At 42.4% G+C, this 14,040-nt stretch overlaps 2 protein-coding genes across 2 annotated transcripts in view; both read right to left on the bottom strand.

Annotated features, from left to right (window-relative positions):
• Positions 1–6,539, bottom strand: part of LOC106578455 (dual specificity tyrosine-phosphorylation-regulated kinase 1B) — a 70,410-nt gene extending 63,871 nt beyond the window's left edge. The window contains exon 1 of the mRNA XM_014157296.2: positions 5,493–6,539. The gene's annotated coding sequence lies outside the window, so the exon portion shown is untranslated. The remainder of the gene's footprint in view (positions 1–5,492) is intronic.
• A 1,007-nt stretch (positions 6,540–7,546) lies between these two features.
• Positions 7,547–11,520, bottom strand: LOC106578539 (rRNA 2'-O-methyltransferase fibrillarin). The gene is made up of 8 exons (XM_014157477.2): positions 11,368–11,520; positions 10,353–10,487; positions 9,975–10,112; positions 9,530–9,795; positions 9,246–9,378; positions 9,045–9,157; positions 8,679–8,824; positions 7,547–8,045 (listed from the first exon to the last, which is right to left on the bottom strand). Exons 1-8 carry the CDS (start codon positions 11,375–11,377, stop codon positions 8,021–8,023), a joined length of 966 nt encoding a protein of 321 aa, XP_014012952.1. The 5' UTR covers positions 11,378–11,520; the 3' UTR covers positions 7,547–8,020.
• Positions 11,521–14,040: the final 2,520 nt, after the last annotated feature.

The raw sequence follows: 14,040 nt of genomic DNA, 5'->3' as shown, positions 1-14,040 counted from the left end.
CTCACTCCTACCTGGGCTCGAACCAGGAACACATCGACAACAGCCACCCTCGAAGCAGCGTTACCCATGTAGAGCAAGACCAAGTCTCAGAGCGAGTGACATTTGAAACGCTACTAGCGTGCACCCGCTAACTAGCTAGCCATTTCACATCGGTTACACCAGCCTAATCTTGGGAGTTGACAGGCTTGAAGTCATAAACAGCGCAATGCTTGAAGAATTGTGAAGAGCTGCTGGCAAAACGCAGTAAAGTGCTGTTTTGAATGAATGCTTACGAGCCTGCTGGGTGCCTACCATCGCTCAGTCAGACTGCTCTATCAAATCATAGACTTAATTATAACATAATAACACGAGCCTTAGTCATTAATATGGTCGAATCCGGAAACTATCACGTTTATTCTTTCACTGAAATATGGAACCGTTCCGTATTTTATCTAACGGGTGGCATCCATAAGTCTAAATATTCCTGTTACATTGCACAACCTTCAATGTTATGTCATAATTACATAAAATTCTGGCAAATTAGTTCGCAACGAGCCAGGCGGCCCAAACTGTTGCATATACCCTGACTCTGCGTGCAATGAACATAAGAGAACTGACACAATTTCACCTGGTTAATATTGCCTGCTAACCTGGATTTCTTTTAGCTAAATATGCAGGTTTAAAAATATATACTTCTGTGTATTGATTTTAAGAAAGGCATTGATGTTTATGGTTAGGTACAGTCGTGTAACGATTGTGCTTTTTTCGCAAATGCGCTTTTGTTAAATCATCCCCCGTTTGGCGAAGTTGGCTGTCTTTGTTAGGAAGAAATAGTATTCACACATTTCGCAACGAGCCAGGCGGCCAGAACTGCTGCATATACCCTGACTCTGTTGCAGAGGTGACACATTTTCCCTAGTTAAAAGAAATTCATGTTAGCAGGCAATATTAACTAAATATGCAGGTTTAAAAATATATACTTGTTTATTGATTTTAAGAAGGACATTGATGTTTATGGTTAGGTACAATTTAAAGCAACCTTTTTCGGAATGCGCACCGCATCGATTATATACAACGCAGGACAGGCTAGATAAACTAGTAATATCGTCAACCATGTGTAGTTAACTAGTGATTATGATTGATTGATTGTTTTTTATAAGATAAGTTTAATGCTAGCTAGCAACTTACCTTGGCTTCTTACTGCATTCGCGTAACAGGCAGGCTCCTCGTGGAGTGCAATGTAAAGCAGGTGGTTAGAGCGTTGGACTAGTTAACCGTAAGGTTGCAAGATTGAATCCCCAAGCTGACAAGGTAAAAATCTGTCGTTCTGCCCCTGAACAAGGCAGTTAGCCCACCGTTCCTAGGCCGTCATTGAAAATAAGAATGTGTTCTTAACTGACTTGCCTAGTTAAAAAATATATTTTTTAAATAAATAAATAGGCAAATCGGTGGCCAAAAATACCGATTACCGATTGTTATGAAAATTTGAAATCGGCACTAATTAATCGGCCATTCCGATTAATCGGTCGACCTCTAGTCTTGTCTGCAGCTGTCAATTAACCTAGAAGAGATGCACTCGTTTTTAAACAGACTGAGCATTTCAACTTAAGTTACTGGTCTGTACCACAAGGCTGGGCTTTAATTCTGACTTGGTGGGTATCATGATTGATTTATAGATGACAACCCTCACCTCAGTTCATGAAATATACTTTGATTCACATCTGTTCAAGAAAAAATGTATCCTGAAAAGGAGGATATGGGTTAAATGGAAGGAGAGAAGGGGGGAGAGGAAAGGTTGTCGGTTTCTTGTAGCTTGCTTGGTTGCTCCTGGCAACAGCAAGGGGAGAAATTGGAACTGTGGGATTACAGTTGTGTCCTTCGGTTTTTTAGATGCTGGGCTTTCCCGAATAGTTATCGTTAAAAACTAGCCTAATTTGTTTTAAATTAGTATTCTAATCACTGTAGTTTTTAATTCATAAGTTGATTCCTCTTTGAATCATTATATGTAATTATGATCGCTATGCTCGCTCACTTAAATGACTGATGACAAATGTACATGCGATGCCATTGATCGAATCCATTACAAGCATTCCTCCATTGGAAATTGATCTAGCCATTCACTTGATGCAGATTTTACTGACTGACCTAGCATATGGAATGTCCTTTGCCTTCTCTCACATTCAAAATTTTCCAGTTTCCATAACATTACCTTAGAGGTTCTGAGAGTTATAAACACAATTCTAAGAACACAAAGCTGATCAGACATGATCAGATGTTGAATTGGCTTTAGAAGGAGAGGTTTAGTAGCCAACTATGTGGTTACATTGTGCAGGTAGCCCAGTCTTGAAACTCAAACTTCACTGAGACACGTGCCAGTCAAGGTGGGGTGGTAATGAACCAAAGGTGCAAGCATATAGTCTGTAACCAAGAGAGCATCATTGAACATACTGGTACACTCACCAGTGTGTCCCCCAGATTGTATCTTCAGACAGACACTGAAGGCCCCAAAATCAGTATCCAGTGGCACCTAAAAACACAATTTTCTATAGAAACTAATCGAAGATAAGATATAGGGCAACATATCTAGGCTGAGATGGTGATATTAGGGGAAACACTGCACGTGGGCAACTTGAGTACTGATGAGGTAGTGAAGTTGCTGTGCATAAGGAAATGGGTTCATTCAGAGCCAGATCAAAATCAAATGTACTTTTAGACAGCTGAGAAGTGGGCTGGTGTTGTCCTCTCAGAGTGAGATAGAGACATTGAGGGCAAAGTCACATTGGGACTGCTGGACAGGAATAGAATAGGGAGGGGAAAAGGCGTGTTGGGCAGGTTTAACAGGAGACTGACAGGCTGCAGTTCAATCAACCCCGGTCCGAGTAGCGGTAGCATTCCAGGCCCTACTAAAGCCCACGTGCTAACTTTCACTCTAGAGTAAACTCACTGAACATGTTTCCTTCCAGTCCCTCTCTAACACACTTTTGAAGCGCTTGTGCTCAAAGGGGACTGCCTCAAAAACCGTGGGATATGGACTGTGCCTTCTCTGTAACAGGCAAGACAGCTTACGCTGTAAATCAAGTTTGCCACCATGTAAACGCTAGGCGCGGGAGGTGGGGGACTATGAACTTGTGTGCGAGTGGGTGTCCCCTGCTTCCCCTCCCTAAGCTATCAAACTCAGGAGTAAATCAATAGATGAATGGGGAAGGCCCCCCTCAAGTGGTCTCTCCAAAGACAAACAAGCGATAGGTTACCTCACCAGTGCCAGGTTCACCAGAAAAAGAGCATGGGAAGGGAGTGGGGGGCCAAGCTGCTACCTGGGTTAAAGTTACTAGATTCAAGTAATAGTCCAAATTACAGACAGCCACCCCCACCATCATCATGATCGCTACTAGGCTTCATGACACGCACACACACACACACTCGCCGACTTGCACCTGCAAACGCCAGCACAAACTTTTCACACATGCTCACCAGTAAAACAGTGGCATGCCCTTTGACTGGACCATGTGCTCATGAGCTCTAATACATATTTGAAACATGACCGGAAAGTCATCCTTGCAGGCGAGCATCTCATCATCCCGGAATCACACTCCCACAAACACCCAGCTTGACTGACACATAAAACAGCACCTCTTCACACAGTCAGTATTTTGGTGACCAGTCAACACCAACTTGCTGTACTTCACAGTTGTGTCAAGGTTCGGTACAATGAAGTTAGTCAGTCAGTCAGTCCATTCACAACAGCGTGTCACTCTGCTACCGGTACCAAAATAAATCTCGAACAGAGCTTTTCTCTCACCCCAAATTCAGAGGGAAAGAGAACTAGAAAGGGGGGTGTACAGGCCTACAACATGAAGCTATGGTATGGAGGGATGTAATGCACACTCAAGTTGGTCTTTCAATATCGTGGCAAGAGAATGTATCACAACTGTGTATTCAGCAAAGCTTTTGACCAAATAAATGTGTCATTGTCACATGCAGTCAAATGCTCATAATGTGGTTCAGAATGCTAAATGGAAATCATCCATGCAACTTGGAAATACAGCATTTACTGAGAATCATCCATTTTAATGCTCCAAATGTATGAGGACATGCAACACTACAAGAAAGAATCATGACTCAGTAGCTTAGAGACAATGTCAAACTGCACCCAACCTTTCACCTAAAAACTAAGGAGGGAAAGATTTTTCTGGTTAGGGTTAACAAACATGATGGACGTGGATGAGGGATTCATTCATTAAGATCAAAATACATCAAATTCTGATGGCGTACAAATCTTAACGACATATGCATTAACGTGTAATAACTGTTTCACTTCGGTGCAGTGGTAACAGTAAGAGAATGAAGCCAACATGGTAAGGACAGAGGAAAGTGAATCCATTTTGAACCGGCATTTCTACTTCAGCACCACAGCAAGGGTTTGCTCCTAATGCTACATGGAAATCAAGGGTGTAGGCACCGAGATTTATCCAGGGTATGACTTTGCGACAAAGGTTATTCAAAATGGAAAATATACTCCAACAAATACACAATAACAGACTGCTTTTCATAGTCTTAGTTGGCAATTTCATCAGAAACTGCATGTCTCTCCCAATTCACACACGTGTGAACGTATGAAGATCCAAGGGTTGTAATGTCATCCTTCATACCGAAATCAAAACATATATAATTATGACATTCTTTAATGTATCGTTTTTTCTTTTATCATCATCCACAGCCTTCATCAGAGATTACAATACCCTTCCTCACTGTCTTGCTGTGAATTCTAAAATGCAGTTTGCAGCGATGCAGTGGCTTTTGGGCATTCTCTTCAAAATATTTGCATTAGCTAGTTAAAGGAAACACTGCAGATAAAATTAGGCAGCAGTGATTTAGAATATGGCATCCATCGTTTCTCAATTTTACCACAAGTAGGAACAGTGGCTGTGTGATGCATTGAAAAGGGAGGATATCCCAGTCATACATCAAATCGTAATAAGTCCATGATGAGGCATGCTCATCGACAGCTTACATGGCCAACACTGCCCATACTAAATATTGAGACTACTGGGCAGGGTGACTTTTGATAATCCTACTTCATTCCTACATTGCAGCTGAGAATGTGATTTCTAAAAGATGTTGAAGGATAGTCTGAACTAGCCTCGGATACATTGTAGCTGTCTATCGCAGTTTTCCATCATGGCGAATCACAACCAACGTTGATGATCTACATTGCAAGGCATCACTACGGGAAAATGTAGCTACTAGCTAAATTGTCCACAACGTGTACGAATCGATAAATAATGTTACAAGCCAAGTGAATGTCCTGTACAATTAACTAGCACCATAGTGATTGAAAATGGCATATTGATGCTGAGGTTGGAGGACATGGGAGGGTACGGAAGGTGCTGTTTGTATGGATGTCAGTTTATCATCATGGTCTTCTTCAAACACATAACGACATGACAAAAACGGCATCTTCACAACAAATGAGTTAAAACCCAGTGAGTGAATAAACCAAGCTTATCTCTTACCTCAGGCGGCGGTTCGTTTCCAGCTTCCCGGAGCAGCCATTATCAGTATTCCCTCTCTCCCTCCGTCCTAGCCTCCACCACAGGTACCGGGCAAAATAAGAACCGGCAAACCAATCCCCCCCACCCCAAACTGTCACCCCTCTGATGGGTGAGATATCCTAATAACGAGAGGGTAGTGTCGTTTTTGCAATAAATCCCGGTCAAAACTCGTGTCCTCAGTGAGGTTAGTCTCCAAAGCGCAGTACAGCAAGAGCGCAGGATGAACTCGGAGGTTCGGCACGGTCCGCCCGGCGCAGTGCAAGCTAGCTAATTGAGCAGTTCACAGGTAACAGATGTGGTACCGCTTGGGGTAGCATGGCAATGACTAGGTTGTCATCCAAAATAGACCGTATCTCGCCGTTGATGGTTGATTCTTTCGTGGCCTCTGTTTTCCCTCAGGAAACCATGTAGCAAACTGGCAACGTTGGGTTTATCGTATCTGCTGAGTCTGGGAGGCTAGCTAACGTTAGCAGGCTAACTAGCTATCTTTCACTGTAACAGTTACGACTAATATCCAACTACGTGTTGCATGTTGTGGTGAACGGAAAGGTGGAGGGGATGTGTTTAAATAAAAAAAACTATTAAAATAAAATTGGGGTATTTCCGTTGCACCGCTATAACTAGCGATGTGCATTCGCAAGGGACCCCCCCTCTCTGCCCGTTAATCTCGATCACACCATAGACAGCACTAGCTATCGCTTAGACGAGGGTCTGCACGAAAAACGCGCCCTCTACACGAAGCTCGTTCCCGCTTGTTTGAGTTGCATTCTCCCTACAAAATGGCCGCCAAAACAAACCTGCGAGTCAAACTCTCTCATACCCTTGGTGTGAAATTAAACATCACATGGAAAGCCTGTTCATAAGCTAACGCAGCGGTAATACGTTTCTATACAAAGTGCCTCGGCATTTAAATGTGATTTTAGGGTAAGTTAGTTAAGGACGTTACCAAGCCAACGTTGCTAGCTAGCCGTAACATAGCTAGCAAGCTCGTGCATGTTGCCTCAACAGCAGCAAACCTTCACGTTATCACCAATACTGTTAGCACCTTAGCGAACAAACTAGCTAAATGAGTACATTTAGATTCACGGACATGCTGTTACATATGTTCTTAATATTGGTCAATTACAAATAGCACTTAATTTAAACATGTGCTTAACTCGCATGACTGTATAACGTTACCTACTGTTCTGAATGACAATCATACTACCGGCACCTAACTAGTTAACATCAGTTAATCATAATATCGCATGAGCTAACCGTCAATCATGTTCAAATTACCCGCCTCTTTTCGCGCGTTTTGACGTAAACCACTGACCAATTTGTATGGTCATTCACTCACTTAAAATGGCGGCGGTCACCACTGGGATGAAAATTGTCTTTTGTCGCACGAGCTGACAATCGGCGTGTAGGTTGTTTTAGTACTACTATAGCAGTTAGTCACCAGCACGGTTAGAAACCGTCATTTGGTAACGGTTAATACACTTTCGTTATTACTCAGAAGCGCGTTCACATGAAGTTAACCCATATCAAACTACTTAAAATAAACGCTACATTCAATTTTAGTGAGTGAGTTCATAAATGAACGGAAATTAATTCAGCCCTAATCTATGGACTTCACAGGACTGAGCAGGGGCGCAGCCATGGGTGGGTTTAGGCCCATCCATTAGGGAGCCAGGCCCAGCTAATCAGAACATGTTTCCCCAACAAAGGTGCTTATTACAGACAGATAAGCTCAGCTGATCCCACAAGTGTAGAGGTCCTGGGTACACCTGGTCTGCAGTTGTGAGGCTGGACATACTGCTAAATTCTCTAAAACATTGAGGCAGCTTATGGTAGAGAAATGAACATTCAATACCCTGGCAACAGCTCTGGTGGACATTCCCGCAGTCAGCATTTCAATTGCACGCTCCCTCAACTTGCACTTATAATTCTGTTCAGTATAGTGACCATTACTTATGTCATGACAACATATTGTTCCTCTGACCACGTCTTAAAGCACAGGACGAAACAAAATATACAATCACATACTGTTTTAATAAAAAAGTCAGGGTACAATATCACATTTAAGTCAAAGTGAAACATGCATAGGTGTAAGCCATAGTCTTGTTTTAACATCAAGGGGAAATTTTTTTTGACTTCAATAATAAACTGAAATTGTGCTTAAAGCATTAGATTACAGATGAATGTGAATATTAAACAAAAAACTAAGTAAAATCAATATATCAGGCTTTCCCTCTGTACAGTACTTTACATGGCACTACAGAGTTAATTAGCGAAGTCAATTCCACCCCAACACCCTCTCCCCAGACAAAAAACAGTTACGTACTTCTAAACCGTCCAAGCTCTGGAGACAGGAATACTAAAATGGTCAGTTTGGATATGGGGGTCCAATCAGTGCCTTGCTAAATCCCAGTGCAGAGCACCCCCCCCCCCATGGCAGAGGTGGGTCCACAGAAAAAGTCACTATGCCACAGCTGCTAAGGGCCAGTTCACTTCTTATTCTTGGGAGCAGGTCTGTAGGAAGGAATATTTGATGAATTCATATTATAAAGACAAAATACATTATACAGGGTGGTCATGTTAGAATTCAGAAATCAGAATTTTCAAAATGCAGACCATAAATGTATTTAAAGTGAGTTTTTTTGTTTGTTGCTTCAATAGTGACAAGGGGCATGCAACTATAGTTTTCCATCACAGAAAATACATTAATGCAACACATTCGGCACAAAATAGCTTAATTCATCAGACAACAGAAGTGCAATGCTATTTGGCTAGCAGCCACACAAGTAAATGTGCTTACAATGAAAAAGCAAGGTGTTTTTTGCAATGTTTATCATAGAAATAATGTAGCCAGCTACATTTCCTAATGTTTTGCTTGACGTTTATCTTGCATTTTACCAGAGAACGGTAGGTTACACCAAGAAAAGTACCGGAGAAAAGTAGCTACACATCAGCCAGAACGCTGTCTGAATATGTCCCGTTTGTCATCCGAGTGGAAAAGTGAAACTGAAGCAAAATTAGTCTGAGCAGAAAATTGCAATGAGCAGTATTTTAGATCAACGTTTACAAAACGCAGCAAGATACTTGTTACATGTTATTTTTTCATTAACGTGACCCGTGTATATTTAGAAACAAGCATTTCCTCACCTGTAGATTCCAACTACGATGGCGTGATCTCTCTCATAAGGCTCCAATGTCAGCTGCTCCTGGGGCTTCATGTTTTCCGAGCCCATCTTCTTCACCTCTGCAGCAAACACAGCCTCCGGTGCTGCCGTTGAATCAATGCAGTTTGCCTGGAGGGAGACGAGACAAACGTACTTTATTCCCACTGCAACTGAGGCACTGGCCCCCAGTAACAGTAATCTAGGTTGCTCCTAAAATCAAAAGCTTTGCAGTTCAATGCAAAATGTTCAACGTCTAATATCTTTGTTTGCCTGCTTAAGAACAGTATTCCAGAAGATGGCACCACTAACTCTGAATAACACCGTTTTTTTAACCGTCTCAATGTTTTACCTTGATTGAGATGACAAAGTGCCCTCCGTTCTTAAGGAAATTGTGAGCGTTGAGTGCAACAATTCTGGTCTGATCAGGCTGGGCCACATCAGCGAAGATGACATCTACCATGCCTGCACAAAGAGGGTACAGCCAGAGTTTGTAAAATATACATAAACTACCACAGTATTTTGGCATCAGTGTATGATTCTGATGACTTACCAACAAGCATGCGGTATTTGTGTGGATGCCGGGCGTCCTCAATGATGGGAATGATGTTGGTTCTCTTTTTGGCAACATTGAGCAGATCACGACCTGACCTGTGAGAGAACTCTACAGCATACACAAGACCCTCCTGCAAAACAGGAAAAGTCTCATTACATGTACAGGGGTCAAAGGAATGAAGGACCACACTTCATTGTGATATAAGTTAATTGTTCTAAACAAGACCATTATTGAGTAGCCCAACCAAGGACAGTTCTGATTATGTGGAAAAAAATACTCACAGGTCCAACGATGTCTGACACGTGGGACACTGTCGTCCCTGATGCGGCACCCAGGTACATGACCTTCGAGCCAGGTTTGATGTGGATCTGGTCAACTCCTCCCAAGATGGCTGCTGCCAGCTTTGACCGGAAAGGGTTCCACGCTCTGTACTCAATCTTTGTTTCTCCTTCCTCGACATTCATCCTTTTTTCTCCATACACGGACTCTCCAATCACCATGTTCTTTGTCACCAGGGCGTCTTCCTTACCACGGCAGATGAACACTCCTGAGGGTGGAGAAATTGGAGACGTATGAAATTACAACACCCCAATATATTGGGAAGTTTACAGTTCAGAAGAAACATTTTGCATAGAGTGGGTGCTGCTGAACAACACAAACAATAGTGCAACTACAGGCCTCTGCTGGAGACAGCTTGTATTGCACAGCTCCAACTTTTACTCTCACCTTCATGTCTATGAGGCTCCACAGTGACTTTCCTGCCCGCCCCGAAGCCGCCACGTCCACCTCTACCCCTGGGGGTTCCACGACCACCTCCACGGCCTCTGAAGCCACCCTCGCCGCTTGGAGACCTAAATCCACCTCCTGTAACAGGGAAATAACACGTAATGTCCAGTTCTTGCTTAAATTAACCATGTGCAGTAAACAACTTTCATCCATGGCAAATGCAAGAAACTTGATGTGTTAAGTCAGTCACATTAGGTTGACTTGTGACTTCAAATATGTGATAATGCTCATCAGTCAGGTAAACTTACACAAGACAGAGCAGGCATGTGTCTATAACCTAAAGACATGTCAAATACAATCTAGCTATTTTTGACTTACCACCACCTCTGCCTCTGAATCCTCCTCGTCCACCTCTATCTCCAAAACCTCCCCGTCCACCACCTCTGTCTCCAAAGCTTCCTCTTCCCCGGAAGCCTCCTCTGCCTCCTCGATCACCACCCCGGGGGCTGAATCCTAAAAGGAAGAAAGATTATGAAAAACGGAGATTAACATTCAAATGTGTATGTCACATAACATGGTGCCAGGGCCTGGTGCAAACAAATGAGATGCTTCAGATTGATGGTACACGTTATAGTATAGATTACTTCTAGAATCATAGATCCCAACAACTAATGCATGCTTATTTGTCTTACAGCCATGATAGCTGTAAGCTAAATACACGTTAATTCCGCCACCGGTGATGAATTGATACCCTAATAGCGGTTCAAAGAACTACAAAGAACAACAGCAAACTAGAAGACTGCATTTGAGCAAGAGTGGTAAACCAAAGATAATGGGTAAACAGCATGACATGGCCGGCAATAAATCTAGCTAACGCAATGGGCTAGTTAGTGACCTGGTTACCAATGTTAGCATGTTGCGAGCACATGTGCCAATAACGTTAGACCAATATTTGGCTAGGCACTCAAATCAAAAGCACGTTTTCAGGCAAAATAACAAGAATAGGTGTGTTGTGTGCGAACAATAGGTACCTAGATTGCTTGAAAGCTAATTAGCTAACCTTAGTGCGTATGAACACGTGTTTAGTTTGTGCCATGCGGGCTGTACCATTGCAAACATTTTGCATTAAATCACAGAAGTAAAAGACAGTCCAAACACTTTAATATTAATGATCAATAATGAATTTGAACACAAACACGTCGTACGTGTAACTGTATAGTTAGCTACATGCACTATTTACTTGTTGTGAGAGAAATCATTGCTAACGTTACTGCTCGCAACACCAGGCCGGAAGATTAAACTTCACAATAATATTTGGCCTTCATAATAGTAAGACTTTTACGGGCATTTCAATTATGTATCCCCGTCTACTCAATTGATCAAATAAACTTACCTGGTGTCATATTTGGTCAATTGCTGTATCTCAATCTAAAACAGCTCGAATTTGTTTTACTCGGTCTTCTCTATCTTCTTCTTGAGAACACGCAGCACACACTACCTACCAATGTGTCCATGCGTCATCAGACTCCTCCTTCCCATGATTCACCACGGTCTGGACGCTTGTGATTTTGTCGCCACCTAGCTTGGATGTCCATAAGTACACCCCAGTCGTTTTTGCTCATCTTTTTCAAGGGTGTCAATAATTTCGGACTTTCTAGTCTTGAGCCCAAAACCGTAGAGGGAAAAATACTGCCTGCAGTCCTGACGGATCATAAAGTCATATGGCTGACTAAGAATGTGCAGTAATGATTATACGAAATACTCTATTGGGAACTGCTGAAATTTAAAATCTGCTCAGCCTGTACTACTGGCTTGGCTTATGAAGATGTGAGGTAGCTGAGCTCTAAGAAGCTTGATATTAATTAGAAAGCTAAATTGAATGATTTACAGAATCAACTAGATACATTTTATGAGGAGAAAGCTAGAGGAGCCTCTATAAGATCCAGAAAACAATGGCTTGAAAAGATGAAGAACAGCAGATACTTTCATTTGGAAAAGAGGAGAGGGAACTCAACACACTCCGGAAATGTAAGATTAATGGGGATAGAGTTATCAGACTTTACCACTAAGTTAAGAGAATCTTTACACCTTCGATAACAGTTTGAGTGACTAAGGATCTCCTTGATTTTATAGAGAATGTTAACTCAGTGAAGAATCCAATCGGTCTTGATGTCAAGATGTATCCATTATGGACATCCAATATGGGGTTGCTCAATTAAAAAATCTCCAGGTTGAGATGGATTAACGTCTGAATTTTACAAAACTTTCTGACAAAATAGCACCATTTTTACTTGACCACTGAGGCTATAAAGAAAGGGAGAACCACCTGCCTCTGATGCAAGGGGCTATTACTCTTATACCTAAACAACACAAGGAGCTCTTAATTATTGGTGTCCAATAACACTCCTAGATAACGAATACAAAATTATAGCCTCAATCTTTGCAAAAAGGTTAAAATCGTGCTTGAATGATCTGATTGCTGAATGTCAATCAGGGTTTATGAAAGGGTGCCATATACAGTGGGGGGGAAAAGTATTTGATCCCCTACTGATTTTGTACGTTTGCCCACTTACAAAGAAATGATCAGTCTATAATTTTAATGGTAGGTTTATTTGAACAGTGAGAGACAGAATAACAACAACAAAAAAATCCAGAAAAACGCATGTCAAAAATGTTATAAAATGATTTGCATTTTAATGAGGGAAATAAGTATTTGACCCCTCTGCAAAACATGACTTAGTACTTGGTGGCAAAACCCTTGTTGGCAATCACAGAGGTCAGAAGTTTCTTGTAGTTGGCCACCAGGTTTGCACACATCTCAGGAGGGATTTTGTCCTACTCCTCTTTGCAGATCTTCTCCAAGTCATTAAGGTGCGAGGCTGACGTTTGGCAACTTGAACCTTCAGCTCCCTCCACAGATTTTCTATGGGATTAAGGTCTGGAGACTAGCTAGGCCACTCCAGGACCTTAATGTGCTTCTTCTTGAGCCACTACTTTGTTGCCTTGGCCGTGTGTTTTGGGTCATTGTCATGCTGGAATACCCATCCACGACCCGTTTTCAATGCCCTGGCTGAGGGAAGGATGTTCTCACCCAAGATTTGACGATACATGGCCCCGTCCATCGTCCCTTTGATGCGGTGAAGTTGTCCTGTCCCCTTAGCAGAAAAACACCCCCAAAGCATAATGTTTCCACCTCCATGTTTGACGGTGGAGATGGTGTTCTTGGGGTCATAGGCAGCATTCCTCCTCCTCCAAACACGGCGAGTTGAGTTGATGCCATAGAGCTCCATTTTGGTCTCATCTGACCACAACACTTTCACCCAGTTGTCCTCTGAATCATTCAGATATTCATTGGCAAACTTCAGACGGGCATGTATATGCATTCTTGAGCAGGGGGACCTTGCGGGCGCTGCAGGATTTCAGTCCTTCGCGGCGTAGTGTGTTACCAATTGTTTTCTTGGTGACTATGGTCCCAGCTGCCTTGAGATCATTGACAAGATCCTCCACTGTAGTTCTGGGCTGATTCCTCACCGTTCTCATGATCATTGCAACCCCACGAGGTGAGATCTTGCATGGAGCCCCAGGCCGAGGGATATTGACAGTTCTTTTGTGTTTCTTCCATTTGCGAATAATCGCACCAACTGTTGTCACCTTCTCACCAAGCAGCTTGGCGATGGTCTTGTAGCCCATTCCAACCTTGTGTAGGTCTACAATCTTGTCCCTGACATCCTTGGAGAGCTCTTTGGTCTTGGCCATGGTGGAGAGTTTGGAATCTGATTGATTGCTTCTGTGGACAGGTGTCTTTTTAACAGGTAACAAGCTGCGGTTAGGAGCACTCCCTTTAAGAGTGTGCTCCTAATCTCAGCTCGTTACCTGTATAAAAGACACCTGGGAGCCAGAAATCTTTCTGATTGAGAGGGGGTCAAATACTTATTTCCCTCATTAAAATGCAAATCAATTTATAACATTTTTGACATGCGTTTTTCTGGATATTTTTGTTGTTATTCTGTCTCTCACTGTTCAAATAAACCTACCATTAAAATTATAGACTGATCCTTTCTTTATC

This window comes from Salmo salar, chromosome ssa02 (genome assembly GCF_905237065.1).
Source record: "Salmo salar chromosome ssa02, Ssal_v3.1, whole genome shotgun sequence".
NCBI classification, from domain to species: Eukaryota; Metazoa; Chordata; class Actinopteri; order Salmoniformes; family Salmonidae; genus Salmo; species Salmo salar.
This window is presented reverse-complemented; position numbering and strand designations above follow the sequence as displayed.